Source organism: Glycine max, chromosome 4 (genome assembly GCF_000004515.6).
Source record: "Glycine max cultivar Williams 82 chromosome 4, Glycine_max_v4.0, whole genome shotgun sequence".
Taxonomy (NCBI): Eukaryota; Viridiplantae; Streptophyta; class Magnoliopsida; order Fabales; family Fabaceae; genus Glycine; species Glycine max.
Genome location: NC_016091.4, coordinates 2754557 through 2772314, shown reverse-complemented (window position 1 = coordinate 2772314; position 17758 = coordinate 2754557). Strand labels below are relative to the sequence as shown.

The following is a 17758-nucleotide window of genomic DNA, read 5'->3' as shown; positions in this document are numbered from 1 at the left end:
ATTCTTTATTTCCATTAAAATGAAAACAAAATACAGTCAAATCAAACATTCCCTAAGGTTGTAATCTTTGCAAGACCTGAATTTGAAAGGACTACGGCCAAAGCAAAATGGGAGTTCATTCATTCTGTTTTGAAAATGTCACTTGGTTGTTTCCCCCAATTTTCGTTTGAAAAGTGGAGAAAAATTGTTTATAATGTTATCAGCTAGCTATTTTTTGCAAGCAATTGGTATTCTGGTGCATAATAGTATACAGTAATCAAGGGACTAGTGGGCTACCATGTTGCATCAAACAAATTCAACTTTGCTGCGTTTCTTTTGAAAAACAGCTAGGTTTCCTTTTACACAAAACAGGTACAGAAATAGTTTTATAATGGTACTCAAGCTGAAACGCTCGTGAGAACTCTTCAATCAAGGACCTGTAAGTAATATGAATAAGACTGGTATCATCCAAATCGTGCAAAACAGATGTTCCATGAGCAATACATGATTGAGCTTCTTTAAGCAAGCCCTTTATACTCCCCACTTGACGGTCACGTATTCCGCATGGGATGACCCATTTAAAGGGGCTCAAATCCGTTGTGACATTCAGCGCTAAGCCATGATAGGTTATCCAATGAGCCACTCGTATACCTAAAGCTGCCAGTTTCTGGTTTCCTGGAATAATAAATAACAATGAAGAATAAGAAAAAAAAAATGAATGAAGTTGGATTTGTTTCAACATTTCTCAAATCATGACAAACTCAAAAACACAACTTGAATAAGTTCAGCAATCTCATTGTCTGGCTACTGATAGTGCAAACTTAAAAAGTTGTGGTTTGGTGATAGTCTCATACTCACCTCTAGGAAAAAATATTGTATAGTCTGAAGAACCGGTCAATTACCACGTAATATGTAACCACATTTTTCAATTTATGATAAAGAGTTCATAAAACTTGACTATGTGTTGTTGGGTAGAGATTGACCGATACCAAAGACACACGGTAATCCAAACTATTCAATAAACATATGAATCAAGCTAAATATCTGACACCAAATTTACAAATTGTTGATGTAGATGGCAACAAAGATAAGATAATTGAGACTTACCAACCCAAACACCAGTTAAACCTTCTACCCGAGAAGCCTGAATTGAAAATGTTGAAGAAAGAGCACGAATAACGACCTCCTCAAGGGTCCGGAGGTACCAATGAAGATCCATCTTGTGTCTTCGGAGGTTGATAATAGGGTACATAATTAGCTGCAGTGCAAAATCAAAATACATTAATCCAAACTCCAAAGTAAAAAACAAGAAGGATAATAATATCATACGATAAAAGGAAGAAAAAATGACAAGAGGAAGAAGGACCTGGCCAGGGCCGTGGAACGTAACTTCTCCGCCGCGTTCAGTGCGATAAATAGGAAAGGGTGGATTTTCGATGTCAAAGTTGAGGTTGTGGTGTGTACTAGCGGTACCCAATGTGTAAACAGAAGGGTGTTGCAGAATAATAAGTGTGTCGCTGCAATCTCCTTCGTTCTCAATCTGTGATTTCTTTTCCCTGACGATGTCTTTTTGCCAAGACCATGCCACGTCATAAGGGATCAGTTCCTGATGCAGATCGAAAAGCTCGCATCTGCGCGAACACTGCACCATTCTTCCATGGGCAACAGAGGAGTGGGGGCGGAGAGATATAGGAGATGAGGGAATTGAAGTCAAAGAATATGAACCCAACAAAATCATGCTTAAGTCGGAAAACTTCGGAGGGATTAATGTTTCTGATTTGTCGCCGCCTCCATTCTAGTTTCACATCTCACTCTTCTATTTCTTCTCGTCTTAAATATGTTTCATTTCATTTTATCACACGGTTTTTTTTTTTTGTTTTTTTCATGTTTGCAGTCCGTTCAATTTTTAAACAAAAAACCATATCAACCAAGCATAAAATAAAAATATAATTCGGTTTAAATATAATATTAAATTTAAATCAAACAAAATCAATTTTTTACGATTTAATTCGGTTCAATTTAATATTTTTCTAATTTATTCTCATAATTTAAAATTTATAAATTAAACTTAAATAACTATTATGTTATATTATTTTAAAAATATTTTTTTATTAAATACACTTGTAGTGATTTAATATTTTTCTAATTCAGTTTAAATAACAATTTAGTTCGGTTCAATTTAATATTTTTCTAATTCAGTATAAATTATACTGAAAAATAACTTTAAATACACATGTAGTGATTACAAATTAAGAGTATCTCTTTATATTGGATGCATACGAATCCTATCCTTTGAGATTTTATTCTTTAATATAAGTTGGAAACTGTTCTTTATTAAAAGTTGGCAATTGAGAGAGTACTTTTGAAATTGGTGGCGTAAGACGCAAAACATGCTAATAGAAGAATGTTGAAGCTTGTACAAGTGATAAGTTGTTAAGCACTCCTGTAGAGATAATGATAAATTTGATGTGACAAAAAGAAAAACATACAAACCTATTTTTATTTTTTTTGTATGGAAGTTGATAAAGAATTATAGGGTTTGATTTTTTTAGGGTAGATGGTTAAGCTATAGAGTTGATCCTTGGTTCATCCCTGCATACACTCTCCATAGACCCCTCAATCCTCGTAGTCGTAGCAACACTCTGTAATGCCTCCCTCCTTCACATCTAGTTCACATGACTAGTTGTGCTCCATCCTCCACATTTTCAAGTCTTTTCCCAACTCTGCAAACCTTCATTTTTTAGACTTCTCAACAACGGTCTGAAAGTTGGTATATTGATTCTGGTGCTTCTCGTCCCGTGATTGCGATTCCACAAAATTAGACTCATGAAGCTCCAATGAGCAATCAAGAACATGTTTTTTTCTCAGTAATAGACAAGGTTTGCTTATCCGCTCAGTTGGTTTAATTTCTTTTCCTTCTCGTACTCATCCAATTCATTTAAATAACCCACTATTGGTTCCTTCCATTTCTTGGTACTCAACTACACAAGATACAGTTAGAAAGTATCACACTTTCAACTGCTGACCATAATGAATTGGTTTAGTTTTGATATACTACACTGTCCATTATCTAAAAATTATAAACTAATTATTACAAAAGATTAAAATAACCTTTAAAAATTATACAATTTATGATTAAAAGTGAACTCTAATTAAATTCTAAACAAATACATAAAGAATCACTATCAAATAGTAAGCAAAATATTAAAATTAAACCTGAGCTAAGAAATTCATCACATTCTTTCTATGAAGCATTATAATGCTTGTTTCAAGTAATTAAAACCACAAAAATGCACTTCATAAAGTAAATCAAATTACGTCGTAAAAAGAATGATTACAGGCCAAAAAAATGGAAAGAAGGCATGTGTATAAACCTTTACATGGAAGCTAAAAGGTCTCGCAACTCTGCTACAGAAGGGACTGATTCAGCAGGGTAAATCCTCGCGACAAGTTGGACAAAGGTTTCGTACTTATCAAGAAAATCATTCTGTAAAAATTGTGGAAACAACAATCAGAATTTGTCACACGCATTTTTACTTAGATATAGCAGACATTCTTAGCTTATAAGCTAGTCAAAGTAACTTATAAGTTACTAAAGTGCCTATAGTAATTGACAATACTTAAATATGTTGAGGATGAAGCAGTTAGAAGCCGCATTCAATACAAAAATATTCTTTATTGTATTTCTTATGCTCATTTTCAGAGTTTGTGGAATTTCAGTAGTCATGCTCTCAGCCAAACTGCCAAAGCAATCACAAGACCCTTGAAGTATGGCCTCAGAAATATTTACCATATGATTGTCGGTTCATTCTTTTTTGGGTCAATTGGAAGTAAGAAGAGCATACCTTGCATTTATTCCACAAGGAAGGTAAGAGTTCCTCCGAAGTCAAGTTTTTATGCAACTTCTTATACATCGCAGCAATGGACTTGTCCACCTATAAAGCAAAGACAATTCACAATGTAAGCATGGCACTTACGAAAGTATTTTCAGAAAAGATAGGCATCACCTTACCCCGGATAAACTGGATTTTAACGTCTTCCGTAGATCTGCTTTTGACAGCCCAACTTGGAAAGGAATCTGAAATTGATGTAGAATATTAGACAATTGTGACATGCAAAAGCACAAATCAATCTTTTAGTACTGTTTGAAAACAATTTTAAAACGTCCCAAATTAGTTACTTATAAGGGAAAAATAGTCCTTAAAATTTTGAGTAAAATTTTGAGTAATCCTCATGGTTATGCTTAGAAATTCCAGGCCTTACGCAAAATTTATGTTCATAACCAAATTTAACTTAATAATTTTCATTTTTTAGCTTTCTTTTTTTTTATCACATGTTAGTATGTTAGTTTTTGGTAATGAGAGAATTTCAACCCATGATCTTTCTCTTCTTCCTTCTTTCACCACAAGTCAATCTTAACTACAAAATTATCAATATTATATAATAAAATAATGCTAACAATTTACTCTTGATAGATAATATTGTTAATCAACACTACTTTATCTTGTAACATTTAATTGATCTCAAATATGATTTAAATAATTTTAGGTCTTTACATTAATGTTCTATGTTTACATGAATCAAAATGAATACCGCAATACAAGTATATACATTTTGATAATTAAGTCTGTTTTTCGTTGTTAATACTGGGGAGGGAAATCCCAAATATTAGTATAACAATCTATTTAGTTTCTCATAATTTATTATACATGATGCCTAGAATGGAATTTTAAACTAGATCTACAATGTTTAGTTCAATCAATGTAGGAGAAACGTTGCAATCAATTGTTTGATAAAATAAATCCAAATATATTGAGATGCTGTACAGCATGAGTGTATATGAAGATTAACAAACTGAATTATACAGAAACAAACCTCTTCAGGTGCAACATTATTCAATATCAAGTCCTCAATCTTTCGAGCAAACTGGAAAAGGCGTTCAAATTGCTTTCCAAGGCAGAGAGGGATAATGAGTTACGTCTTACAGGCTATAAATTCAAGTATGGTTGGCAAAAAGACATAAAATAGAGAATAAAATACTTACATAGTAGATAATCACACTAATATGGCGTGTGCAAGCTTGCTCGTAGGCTTCACTAGCCTGATGATAAAACTTCGCCAAAGTGGGAACGACATTTGCAAGGTCATACAAACTGAGCAAAAAGAACAAAATAATAAGTGAAAAATATCTTTGTCTGTGTATAAAGAATTACCTAAAAAAAATGGAAGAATTGAAACAGCCTCGAGCCTCCATTTGGCAGGGTGATGCGTAAACATTACCTATTCTGAAATGCGGCATAGTTTTCAATAAGAAAAATGTCTGCATACTTGGGATCTGTTTGTGCATTTTTTTCCAAAGTTACAAACATTATGCTAACCTGTCAAGCAATAATCCCACCAATAAACAATATGCCAGGAAAAAGTGACAGAAAAAAGATGAAATATGAAAAAGGCAATTTAATAGTACTTGGAATGCATACAATAGGGCTAGGCAGTAAACAATTGAAATCACCTGTAGTATCACTATCTATCAACAAAGTGCTGATGACTTAAGACTCAATTCTTCATTCACTAGGGATGTATCATTGTCTATTGGCTGTCAAGCCAGGGAATAGGTAATGTTAAACCTGTAAAACTTTTCTAAAATACTTCTATACTGATGTAATATGTTTGCTTACTTTAGTTGGTAATGTTTTGTTGAGTAGGTATGACTTTATTCTGGAAATTTGTACACCTACTGACTGTGGGTACATTTCCTTTTGCTGACAACATGTATGGGTGTGATTTCCTTTTGTTGAGTAGGTATGAATGATTGTACACTATGGTTTTAGCAGCAGAAACGAAAATTGCTGTCTCTTTTCATGCTTTTCTCATTGTCATGAGTCTCTAATTATGGTTTAGGCTGTGTTCCTTTAACAGTGGTATCTGGATCTGTGTTCTTATAGGCTGTGGCTTCAAGAAGCAATGCCTTTCCTGTTCCTCAATATTCTGGGGAAAATTATCACATATAGGTTGTTAAAATCAGATCATGCTTGAAGTCCTTTGGCTTATGGGAATGGGAGTATGTAGATCAAGGCAAGGATGTTCCACCATTGAGAACTAATCCAACCATAGCTCAAATGAAGCAACACAAGGAGACTTCGAAGGACAGAGATGTTAATTGCTACACACAGCCTTGACAAATGATGTTTTACAAGTAGTATGCATTTAGAGACAGCCACACAAATATGGGATGAGACGTCACAAAACAAAACAGTTCTAAAAAGGAGCCACTTACAAATTTTGTGTATGCTTGGTCAACCAAATCCCTCGACTGTCCTGCAACATACTGCTCCATCCGTGTTGCAAGGGATGCAAATCTATATGCAAACAATCAAGGCATTACTGAACACCAGATATGAAGATAAACTTAAGATATTATATACAGACTGGAAACTAAATAGTGAGGTGGCTCTGTCATTTAACTGTTGTGCATAAAAACGGACACCAAATAGAATAGGAGCCACTTTTACATCTTCAAATTTTGTCCTTAAAAGCGCAAGTAATTTCTTTGAAACATCATGCAATTTACAGAACCCAAAGGAACCTAACTCAACTTAATGTGGTTCATAAAAACTGGCTAGCAAACAATACCAATTCACCGTGACAATCCTTAATAACATTACACAATGGTGTTAAGATCCTTTCATTACATTTATGAATCTAACTAAATCTTATAAAACCGACTAGTAAGATAAGGATTGTCCCCACTTATATATATTATTTTGATTCCATTACTAGTCGATGTGAGATCTTCAACACATGTTCAACAATCTGAAGTCTGTATAGCTGGCTCAAAAGAGTGGAAAATGTACATGATCTTTTCTAGGAAATGTCCAACTAAAAAATACTATACCTTTTTGTTTATTGTAGATATTATAACCACTACACACATTCCCCAGAATTGTACACCACAAATAAAAACTAATAAAAAGATCCACAATTCCATAGAAAACCATTGTGGACCTTAGTGGAATAAATGAAATATAAATAATTTCCTAAAAATGGAATCTTAGAAAGGTACGTGAGAGAGAGAAAAGAGAGAAACTGAGAATTTTTTTTTTAGTATATCTGAAACGTACAGAGGATCCCTATTTAAAGACTGCTGAAGTTAGTTAGATCAGCTAACCGATTTACAGCTCAAGAGTGCTACACAAATCTGAATATAATTGAATTGTAACAGAATACAACTATCTGACAGTGACAGTTATACTACTAATAATATATTCTAACATGGAATAAAAGAAAAACAAATAATTTCCGTAGATCGGGATATACAACCCTCATCAAGATAATATAAAACTGCAACTAATTAAAACCCTAATGAACATGAAAAAATGATAAAGGACCAGCAGATAAAGCTTTCATTCTGGGGAAAAAAAATCCCGATTTTCTTTGGAGAAAAGAGGCAAAAAGTAAACTCCAAGGATCATCTTACCTAGGAATGTACGGTAGGACACCCGTTTGGCGAGCATTGCGCTCACTTCTTTCAATCTGATGGCAAGCTTCATCCACAAACTGAAAAAAGATATCCAATTATATGAATTGGGTTAGCATCTCAATCTTCTAAATGCAAGTGGGAATTATTTATAAAACTAGTCACATACACGGCTGAACTGCATAGATATGCGAGACTCTAGATCACCAAGCAAAATGCGTACAAATCCTGCTGCATCAGCTTTCTGACCAGAGAGATAGCGTTCTGTAGTTCCATGCATTGATATGCAGCATAAAGGATCAATTTTGTGTGCCCAATCCACAACAGCAGCGAAGTCTTCCTGAAATCAGAGAAATTATAAAGCAACTTTATAGCAGCAAATCTATTAACATACCAAAATCCATCTGGAAACTCGTTACAAATTGTCAAATTATAAGGAAAAATACGTTTATCATTGCTAGACCATAACATGATTATGCTATGTTCAGCTTACATGAGATAAAATATACAATGCTGCAAGTGAGTGAATCATTGTTTTGGTCCCTGAAAAATTGGGCGTTAAACATTTTTGTCCTGAAAGAAAATAAGTGCTCCTGAGATCGTTTAGTCTTCCATCCATTGGTCATTTTAGTCCCTATGTTAACTGATGTCAGTTAACGCTAACAAAAATGCTGATGCGGTACATTAAGTGTCACACAAGATGCACATGTGACATCTTTTAGGTCCTTGAAAGATAGTCATCTTCTTCTACCATCCATTTTCCTCCATACATCTTATGTTTCAGTGCCACAGCCCACAAGCAGCATTTCGATTAGTGTTAACTCACATCACTTATCACAAGGATTATTAAATATTCAATAACCTTGAGAGCAATTTCTTTCTTTCAAGGACTAAAATGACTAACCCTCAATACTCTATTGCTACGGAGAATTCATAAAAGCTCTACCACTTTATCTTTAATTTGGATCCTCTGGCATGATATTAACAACTATGCTAAGAGAGAAACAACATACAGAACAAGACAGTTAAATTTTTATTACAAAAGAACATCTTGCAATATGAGTTTGGGCCTAATCCAACTCTACAAAATTGACTTGTAAGTGAGAGTTACACCCCACTTGTATACTCTATTTTGGCCATTAACTAGTCAATGTGAAATCTCCAACACATCTCCTTTATGACCATCGCTATTCGCCACAACTTAAGATAAGGAGGCTTTTCAGCACTCTCCCTCATCCTCACACTCAAGGCTACCCTCCAGGAGCGTGGCAAATGCAGGTCTCCCACCAATGAATTTAGGATATATTCTAATACCATCTTAGAATATAAGATTAGGCCTAACTCAAACCTACAAAATTGACTTTTAAGGTGAGTGTTGTTTCCCACTTATATTGGTCATATCACTAGTTGATGTGAGATCTCCAACACATTTCTTTATGCATATGGCTACCTGCCACACTTAAGGTGGGCTACGAGTAACCACAACTAAAGTGACAACATGAGAGGACCTAGATCAATTCATTTCAAAAAATATCATAAGCTAAAAATTTCATTATAAGAGATATAGAGTTTACTATATGCATACTTGAATTCCATCAAGCAAATCCTGAAGTGATTCATTTAAAGCTGCAAAATCCACAGAATTTTTACCTGTAAAGATGAAGAAATGCTCAAATTATGGAACAATTGATCTCACCATAGAAAAATAAAACCATAGGAGTTTAAATATAAAGTTAAAAGTAAAAAAAGAATATTTCTTGAAAGTGATACATGTACCAGATTTACTGTCATTCTCATCAATGTCCATAATTCCCAAATCATCATCATTTTTCTGGTCATTGTGTCCAGTTTTATTACCATCAACAAGTGAGGGAACTTCAAAGCACATGAAGTGTGCAAAAAATGAGCTCTGAAACATAGGCCATGAATAGTTACACATTTGAAACATTAAATATTAACAAGTTCCGGGACTGAGAATATCAAGAACTTTCACCTCATCCACCAGAAGTGGGATAAAAATTGTGAGTATCTTTGCATACGCTTCAGAAACTGCTGCAGTGTCAGCAGAATTTACATTTTGACCAGAACCCATGAAGCCTTCCCAAACAGTTGGGGTTTTGGAAGTTTTAGCACTAGCACGAAGTTCATTAGCAAACTCGCGGGCCTGTAAAGGGATTCCTAAAACTTTAGACTCCATATGCACACTATTTTACCAAAGCATAACAAACAAGAATATATGAACAAGAACCCAAATAATAATAATAATAATAATAATAATAAGAAGGTTTAATTACACATTTAGTTTTTATAATTTTTAAACTTATCCCTTTTAATTTTTATAGTTAATAAGTGTATTTTTTATTTTTAAAATTTACATTTTAATTCTCAAAAAGTTCTTAATAGAGTTAAAAAGATTTAACGACAAATTTTTTTTAAGAATTAAATTATAAACTTAGGCTAAAAAATTCATTTATTAAATTTTAGAGACTAAAACATTCGTTTATTAATTATAGAGGTTAAAAAATAAGTTTAAAAATTATAGAAATTAAATGGATAATTAAACCTAATAATAATATTAACAAAATTTCACTTGTCAATTGTAGCAGGTCATAGCATCCGTTAAGCGAAGACCAAAAAAATCATAATAAAGAAGACGCAACATCAAGTTCAAGGATATGTTATTTAATTATTTTCAAAATTACTCCAACATATTTAAAGTTATGTAAATCATATCTCTCCAAGTAGTTAAGTAATAACGTAAAATGATCTTGTTCTTTATTGATGTCTTTGAGTTAGTTGTTGAGATGTACGGAAAGAAGATAGCGATTAAGAAAATAATTTAGTTAGCTAGAAGTGATTCAACAAAAGCCTTAGAATTATGGATATCACCCACTTATATAGACAACTTTGGTCTGGTCAATGCAGGATCTCCAAAAAAAAAAAAAAAAAAGATGATCCTTTCCCGCTGGAAGTAAATATTACTGGTCATATTTTAAGTCTAGTTATTAAAATATATTTTGCAAACAATAATAATTAAAAGTAATGATAATGAATACTCAAATTTAAATTGTTATAAATATATATTTATTATATTTTTTTAATTTTATATTTCATGTAGATATTACATCACTATTATTACTAGAAGCGTGAAGAAATAAAAACAAATTTTGATAGACTTGATATTTTTTTAAGGAAACATCTCAATTAAAAATATAATTAATCATCTTCCTCAACATAATTATATTTAATATGCTACTAAATATTTCAAAAACTTATTTTATTAATGTACATGTATTTTTATATAAATATAATTTAATCAAAATGCACGGTTTAAAATCCAATGAATTATCTAAAATAGGCTAAACTAAAAAACAAACAAAATAATTATACAGGAAATAAAATCATTACTAGCTATGCAGGAAACCAAAATAATTACACAATCAAACCTAATTACAGAAAACAGTCAGGGAGTCAGAACGTTCTTGGAATAATGTGCATGGTTTCCTATTCAAAGAAGTTATCTTCATCACCCAAAGAAGGTTCTTGACCTTCTCAAAGAGATTAGTAAATTGGGTTGTAAAACATCTGAAATACCCATCGAGCAGAATCACAATATTGGAAGTAATGAGGAGATCCCAAAAATGGGAAACTAAAGATAGACCAATACTTCATCCAGGAGAAATTAATCTGTGTTCTAATAACTACAACCTACATTCCTTCAAGAGTTCAATTGGCAGATTTATTCATCAAGGGGCTTCCCACAAAGCCGTCCTGAGATCTTACTTGCAAGCTGAGATTGATTGATATTCAAGGGTAGTGTTGTAAATGTGTAAATTAGCATTATTTTCAGATAAAATAATATCAGTAATTATCCCTGTAATTATTATGATAAACTTATTTCCTGTATTTTCAAATCATGTTTTTATTGCTTATATTTTTTTAATCACATTAGTGCTTGTATTTTTTTAATCAAGAAATATAATTCAGTTTTCCCCTTATTTCAACTATAATGGCCACTTCTCAGTTCATAAAAAGCTAAAGTAATAACAAGAATTTTACCACCAAATGACCAAGAAATAAAAAAAATAATACCAATACAGTGGGTGAATAGGTTGTAATCTCTTACCTCCCTGCGAAGAAGCAAGTTTAGAGAACTGCAATAAGCTTTTCTCAGTGGACCCAAGCAATTCTTATCAAGAATCTGCAAGTTTAGAGGAAAGATAATTAAGGGAGGAAACAAAGAAATTAACTCAATATATATATATATATATATATATATATATGCGCAAAACTGAACTCGAAGCAGAAATTGTAAATCATCCATAATTAAACCTTTAAATGCTTCAGAAGGCGTGCATATGTCCTGCACTTGTACCTCAAATCAGCATGATCTGGCCTTTTCAACTGTCCCCGCTGTTTAGAGTAAGCAACCAAAGTGAAAATGAATGATTCTAATTTCTAACACTTTAAAAGTTTATAATTCATAAATTTATGCAGAGAATACCTGAGAAAAGTAATTTTTATCATTTAACATGAAATCCACAAAACTAGCGAAGTAACTTCTCAAGTATTCAGAAGCCTTCCCAACAAAAACAGACTTTATTATTTGAAGTTCTCCTCGCTTCTCTTTAACCTGTAGGAAGACCAGAAACCACCATTAAAACAAATGACTTTTAGGTCCTATACATGTTATCCATACTGGCCGTGACCAAGAATATTAATTTGCTTAGTGATGCCCCAAATTCATAATGTTGAATATAAGCAGCTTCTCAAACCAATCAAAACGGAAGCAACTAATAAATGCAACTCATAATTGCACCCGAAGTCTATTTTCTTTATTTAAAATTAACAAAAACAAGCAGGCATGTACCATGAACTGACGTTTCCTAAATTATCAACAATTTGCTTAACAGCTTGAAAAGTAAGGCAAACCATACTGCTCTCATTTTTGCATAAGTAGGATCTATGTTAGGCACTTCAAGACCACGCATGGCAGTTGTCAACCACTCACATGCTTCCATATTTTGCAGCATTTGTGCTTCATCAAATGAATCTCCTGTCAAACATGCTGAATACTACGCCCAATGAAACACCATTAAAGTAAATACCAAGCTATTGAAAGTTCATCAAACTCAAACTATCTGAATTCACCACTTGAAGCCATACCTCAGAAGGGATACTCAATTGCTCAAGAAGCTTATCAAGCTCTTGAATAAGAGTTCTGTTATTCACATTTTGCATTTCCAACTTGTTATTGCGGGTTTCAATCTGGATACCACAAAAGAATCGAGACAAAATAAGAAAAGTTCATTGGAATGCATTAAGTCAAAGTGAAGATGATAATAAAGGGTCAGGAGGATGAGGGGTCCTCCATACAAACAAGGAAAATATCAATGAAGCAAAGCTACCCAGTCTCTCAGCGTGTTTCTAAGAGAAACCCCCAGAAAAAAGACCACTAGTTTTGCACCAAATAGAAGCCAGCTTCTCCTTCTACTTATCTCTTTCATTTTCACATCACTCTTTGTATTGATTTAGGAAAGAAAAATAAATAAATAGATAATATAAGCTATTAATATAACATAACAAATAAATAACTGTTTTGAGTTACAATGCCATAACAGGGAGAAAAAGAAAAACAGAAGTTGGACTATTAAAAAAAGACTAATGCAAATGCAGTACTTTGCTTTAGCCAATGAACTAAAAAATAAACTTAATGAACTAGGGTTCCAGTAAACACTGCTATAAATACCACAAAGTAAATTGCAAAGCAAATTATGCTCCAAACTTGAACTCTACAAGCACTTACTGATTCAATATCTTCCCTCATGTGTCGAAGCTTTACATTGAACATGCCTAACCATTCATCCATGTCTTCCACGCAATTTGATGCTGCTTCAAGCCCTTGCAACACCTGCCAGGCACAGATTATTAGTATGAACCACTTCATAAAAACATGTTAAAATAATTTTAAATAACTAATGACGAGAAACACAATGATTTGTAAAGTGAAGTGATGTTTCCTTTTATCACAACAACTCTAATGGTTGAATTGACAATAATGAGATAAAACAATAGCTTAAAATATCAACATGAGGTTTTGAAGTTTTAAGAGGGTGATAAAATCAAGCAAAATGGTTTATCTGATAAAGAAGGCAACAAAAGTGTATTGGCGCTCAAATAATTGTAATCACAGCTCAAGAAACATAAATGGTTTGTTCAGTCTATAATTTAGGGGAAGAAAATTAAGCCACAATGTAATACATGAATCAAGGGGCCTGTTTACAGTAACACAAATAAACAGTAAGGTAATACCAGCAAAAGAAAGGAAATCAACTCAAAGAACAGTTATACCTCATCTATCAGAGGTTCACTTTCTAAAATGGCATGCACATTTGCTGCTTCCAGAGCCTGGAGCTCTCTTTTTAACCTTTCAGAAAATGCCTCGGCTTCACCAATACCCATGATATAACTGCACATTCAAAAACCACAAAGTGACGTAAACAGAAATTTTGGATAGTGAGGATAAGATAACATCTCATACTTCACATTAGAAAAAAAGTATGATAAAGAATAACATGATGGGGGCAATGTTAAAATAATGAGGCAAAAATAAAAATTTAACACTAACAATATTTTAAAAATTTGAAATAAGTAGGAACATGTGCCCTCACATTGACACAAGTAGGTCCATCCTTCTACAACAATTTAATTATGCATACTTGTATTGTAAAAGAAAATATCATTTAACAAAAGCATTTTTCATAAAAGAATAGCTGAATTATCTTTGTATCCGACTAACACAAGTAAATAAATATTTTCATTTGAACTTTTTAACGCAGTCATGTTCAGTACTTGGTGCTTTTTTGGGGGGCAAACATCACGAGTATTGTCACAACCTTTTGTTTATTATTAGAGTATTCTTACTCCAAGAGAGTTATTTTTCTTCTAACTAGTTTTCTGTTAGACAGTTACTAACTGTAGTTAGTTAGTAACTGATTTAGTTAGTTTACAGTTGGACTATAGTTAAGTTGCAGACTTCTCTATATAGAGAGAAGGTTCAGAATTGTAAGACTTGGCTTAATCATTCTGATCAATGATTAAATTGGTTTTACATTTTCTCTCAAATTCTATCATTTATGAAACTAATCCCGCCTGGGTGTTGACTTAGTTCTAGCCAAAAAGTTCTTCTAGTGGATTTTGAAACCCTGCACTGCAGGTAAAGTGTGATACAGAGCTCAGTTTTCGAATTAAGCCACACTTGTTGGTACTGCTAATTAACTTATGATTCCCGTGTACCAATATTAATCACAAAGTATGGACAGAAAGTTTGTAAGGGAAGAAACAGGACTTTCTATGAGATTGCAATAACCCTTTGCAGACAGAAGACATGAATTATATTCTTACTCATCACAAATATTTAACCTCAATACAATTTAAGAGAAAATGATAGCACCTACGTTCCAAGAAGAGCCTCCATGTCCTCTTCCTCTGCCTGGGAGACAAGTTCCTTTTCAACATAGACTTTCAATTCTGTTTCAGCCGCAGTAGATTCAACAGAAGTGCCATCTTGTTGGTTATTTTGAGTGGAAACTGCGGGTGTATTTTCCTATTTCACATTGGTGGAAATAAATAAACAGGGAACCAACAGTCTATAGTAATTAACAGCAATCAGTGACTGAGTGAGTAACTATTTATCAAAGTTTAACATCCTCAACTTGAAATCAAGGACTTGAAGATCACTAATGAGATTAGTCAGTAGTCACACTCTATCCGTAGTGATAAATACAGAGTAATTATTAGTTAAACATGTAAAGCAAAAAAAAAAATTATCTATTACAAAATGATGATTGCAGCTTGATTGTAAAGGCAGTAAAGCAACTTCGAAATTAAGTGATTAGAAGAGCATTATGCACCTTAGCCCAAAGAGCCATCTCCACAACATCAATACCAACAACCTTAGGCAGGCGACCAAGGATATCTTTGCAGATATTTAAGATACCAAACAGGAGGCGATTTCTACAAGAGAAGTAATAGACGATGCAGTGAGCCAAACTCCACTTTCGTTACATAACATAAAACCATAAAGGATTAAACTCTACATGCTTAGATTATACATTTTAATGGTATAACCTGTCATCGACATTGCGCATTGTCCACTGTGGAGGAGCCACACTCTGGCTTCTAAGGTTATCAAACCCCTATAAGATACATATTCATCAGCAAATAGAAACAAGCTACATAGCAGGAAATGGTTGAATCCTGATTTGCTTCTGTTCCAGAAACTTACCAGTGTAAATGTACATCCACTGGGATCATTTGTTGCAACTTCCATTTTTGAGAGGTGCTTCAGCTTGTATAACTTAGCAGGCTGCAGCAACACAATAAATTTTATTTTATAGCCAATAGAAATATGCCAAAACCTCCAGTGGAGGACATTAATTACCTCAAGAACTCCTCCGTTGGAATACTTTAAAACTCGTAGAAAAGCTTTAGTCCGCTGAACTTTGGCTTTGGCTGCACAAAATAATATATAACATGCTGTCACCAACAGTACTACAAATACATGATACATCAAGAGAGAGAGAGAGAAATAGGGCGTTGGTTGCGTACTGCAGAGAGCGAGAACCCTAGGCTTGGCCATTTGACGACCAAGCTTAGCAGTTTTTCCCCAAGTGCCGTGAGTCTTGACGGTTCGAATGGAGAGAACGACCTTGTGCTTCGTGCCTTCAATGGCATGCTCGCAAGCTCGCCGTAGCTCCGCATCGTCGGCGCTCGATTTCGCCATTTTCTTCTATCTGATCTCAAATCGATCTAACCAAGACCGTTTCTCAGAGAAGAGAATAATAAAATCTCAATAACGGTTTTCGGATGCTTGGGGCTTTCTCGTTGCGTTGCGTCCCTGGGGAGGTGACTCGTGTCGCTTCACTTTTTAGCGCGACGAACGATTCGTTACATTACGAACCTAAAGCCTATAATTTGCACGTTCCAAATTTACATGCATTACTTCTCATTTTTTAATTTTTTTTTTACTTCAAGAAATGGCTTGATTACAAAGGAAATCCCAAACCAGGGATCGAAAAAAAAAAGTATGATAAAATTATTTTCATTTATATTATGCTTAAATATAAATTGCAGTAGCAATCTTTAGGTCCTAATAGTTTCTTCTCTTGGGTTGAGTTTTTAATAAAATAAAAATTATTTTTTATTTTTGTTATTTTGTTTTGATCCTTTTAATTCAAATAAAAAAGTCACTCTAATATATTTATTCTTTATTTTAGTCCTTATAATATTTTATTTTATTTATATTAATTTCTTTAAAAAATATTTGAAGGGGCTGATAACAAATGATCCACATATTTCAGAAAAAAACAAAAAATATATATTAAAAGAACTGTAACAATGACTAAAAATAATTTTTTTGTTTTATTAAAAATTAATCGAGTCATTGTAATAATGTCTAAAAATATATTAAAAATATACTTTTTTTGTTTATTGCTATCATAAAAATAATTTACTCGGCATAGTAAATACAACAATCAAATCAGTACAGTTATTGCATCTTTCTAGGATTTTTTTCAAATATTATGTATTCTTTAGTTGTTACATTATATTTACTTACTATTATGTCTATCTTTTTCTTTTGGGTTTTAGAAATAAAGGAGGAAAAGTTCAAGGTAAGAAAAGTCTTCAATCTCAAGGAGTATTTTGTATTTACATTTTACTCACCCTAAATTGAGAAAGTGTCTAATTGTAAGTTAGAGAAAACTTGAGAAACCTAATGAGTGCAATTGAAACTTAAGGCTATATTTGATGGGATGAAGAAATAAAAGGAGGAGAAGTAGGTAGAAGGTGAGAAAAGAAAATAAGAGAAATAAGATAAAAATAGATGTTATTTGATGGAAGAGAAATAAAGTAGAAAAAAGAAAAATATTTAAATTAAAGTTGTTTGATAGATAAAAAAGAAAAATAATTAAAGTTGTTTAATATATAAAAAAGAAAAAATATATTATTTAATTATCTACTACCCTGTCTTATTTGTTATATATTTAAACAATGTACAATAAAAACTACTTTATTGATCTATATTAAATCTTTGACACCTGTCCAAAAATAGGACATTTTAATCTTTCAATCTTCTTATATTTTTTATTTTGCACACTTTTATCTCTCTCTTTGAACTCATCATCTTTCTTACTCCCCTTTCTATGCTCTCTCTCTCCTCAGGCATCCTTCTCTTTTCTATCTCTCTTTTTTTTTCTATCACTCTCTCATTTTTTTAAATCTTTTGATTTACTATAAGTA

The 17758-nt window shown here is 32.9% G+C and overlaps 2 protein-coding genes across 2 annotated transcripts; both read right to left on the bottom strand.

The window, feature by feature from the left end:
• Positions 1 to 280: 280 nt before the first annotated feature.
• On the bottom strand, positions 281 to 1807 carry LOC100802770 (octanoyltransferase LIP2p, chloroplastic). The gene is made up of 3 exons (XM_003523536.5): positions 1346 to 1807; positions 1087 to 1237; positions 281 to 654 (listed from the first exon to the last, which is right to left on the bottom strand). Exons 1-3 carry the CDS (start codon positions 1715 to 1717, stop codon positions 296 to 298), a joined length of 882 nt encoding a protein of 293 aa, XP_003523584.1. The 5' UTR covers positions 1718 to 1807; the 3' UTR covers positions 281 to 295.
• A 532-nt stretch (positions 1808 to 2339) lies between these two features.
• Positions 2340 to 16396, bottom strand: LOC100800803 (exocyst complex component SEC3A). Its single transcript, XM_003523826.5, has 25 exons — positions 16067 to 16396; positions 15900 to 15970; positions 15744 to 15824; positions 15587 to 15654; positions 15370 to 15472; positions 14914 to 15062; positions 13808 to 13925; positions 13263 to 13367; positions 12623 to 12724; positions 12394 to 12531; positions 11961 to 12089; positions 11789 to 11869; positions 11583 to 11657; positions 9450 to 9620; positions 9233 to 9365; positions 9042 to 9106; positions 7626 to 7796; positions 7457 to 7536; positions 6257 to 6338; positions 5260 to 5357; positions 5024 to 5132; positions 4855 to 4926; positions 3992 to 4057; positions 3825 to 3914; positions 2340 to 3466 (listed from the first exon to the last, which is right to left on the bottom strand). The coding sequence occupies exons 1-25, from the start codon at positions 16239 to 16241 to the stop codon at positions 3356 to 3358; spliced, it is 2643 nt and encodes an 880-aa protein (XP_003523874.1). The 5' UTR covers positions 16242 to 16396; the 3' UTR covers positions 2340 to 3355.
• Positions 16397 to 17758: the final 1362 nt, after the last annotated feature.

Coding starts and splice junctions, on each gene's coding strand:
- LOC100802770 (XM_003523536.5), bottom strand. CDS start 1,717: ATGATTTTGTTGGGTTCATATTCTTTGACTTCAATTCCCTCATCTCCT. Junction 1,238..1,345: donor CGTTCCACGGCCCTGGCCAG/GTCCTTCTTCCT, acceptor TTTGCACTGCAG/CTAATTATGTACCCTATTAT. Junction 655..1,086: donor TTTAACTGGTGTTTGGGTTG/GTAAGTCTCAAT, acceptor TTATTATTCCAG/GAAACCAGAAACTGGCAGCT.
- LOC100800803 (XM_003523826.5), bottom strand. CDS start 16,241: ATGGCGAAATCGAGCGCCGACGATGCGGAGCTACGGCGAGCTTGCGAG. Junction 13,368..13,807: donor GTGAACCTCTGATAGATGAG/GTATAACTGTTC, acceptor TGTGCCTGGCAG/GTGTTGCAAGGGCTTGAAGC. Junction 3,915..3,991: donor TAAAATCCAGTTTATCCGGG/GTAAGGTGATGC, acceptor TTTGCTTTATAG/GTGGACAAGTCCATTGCTGC.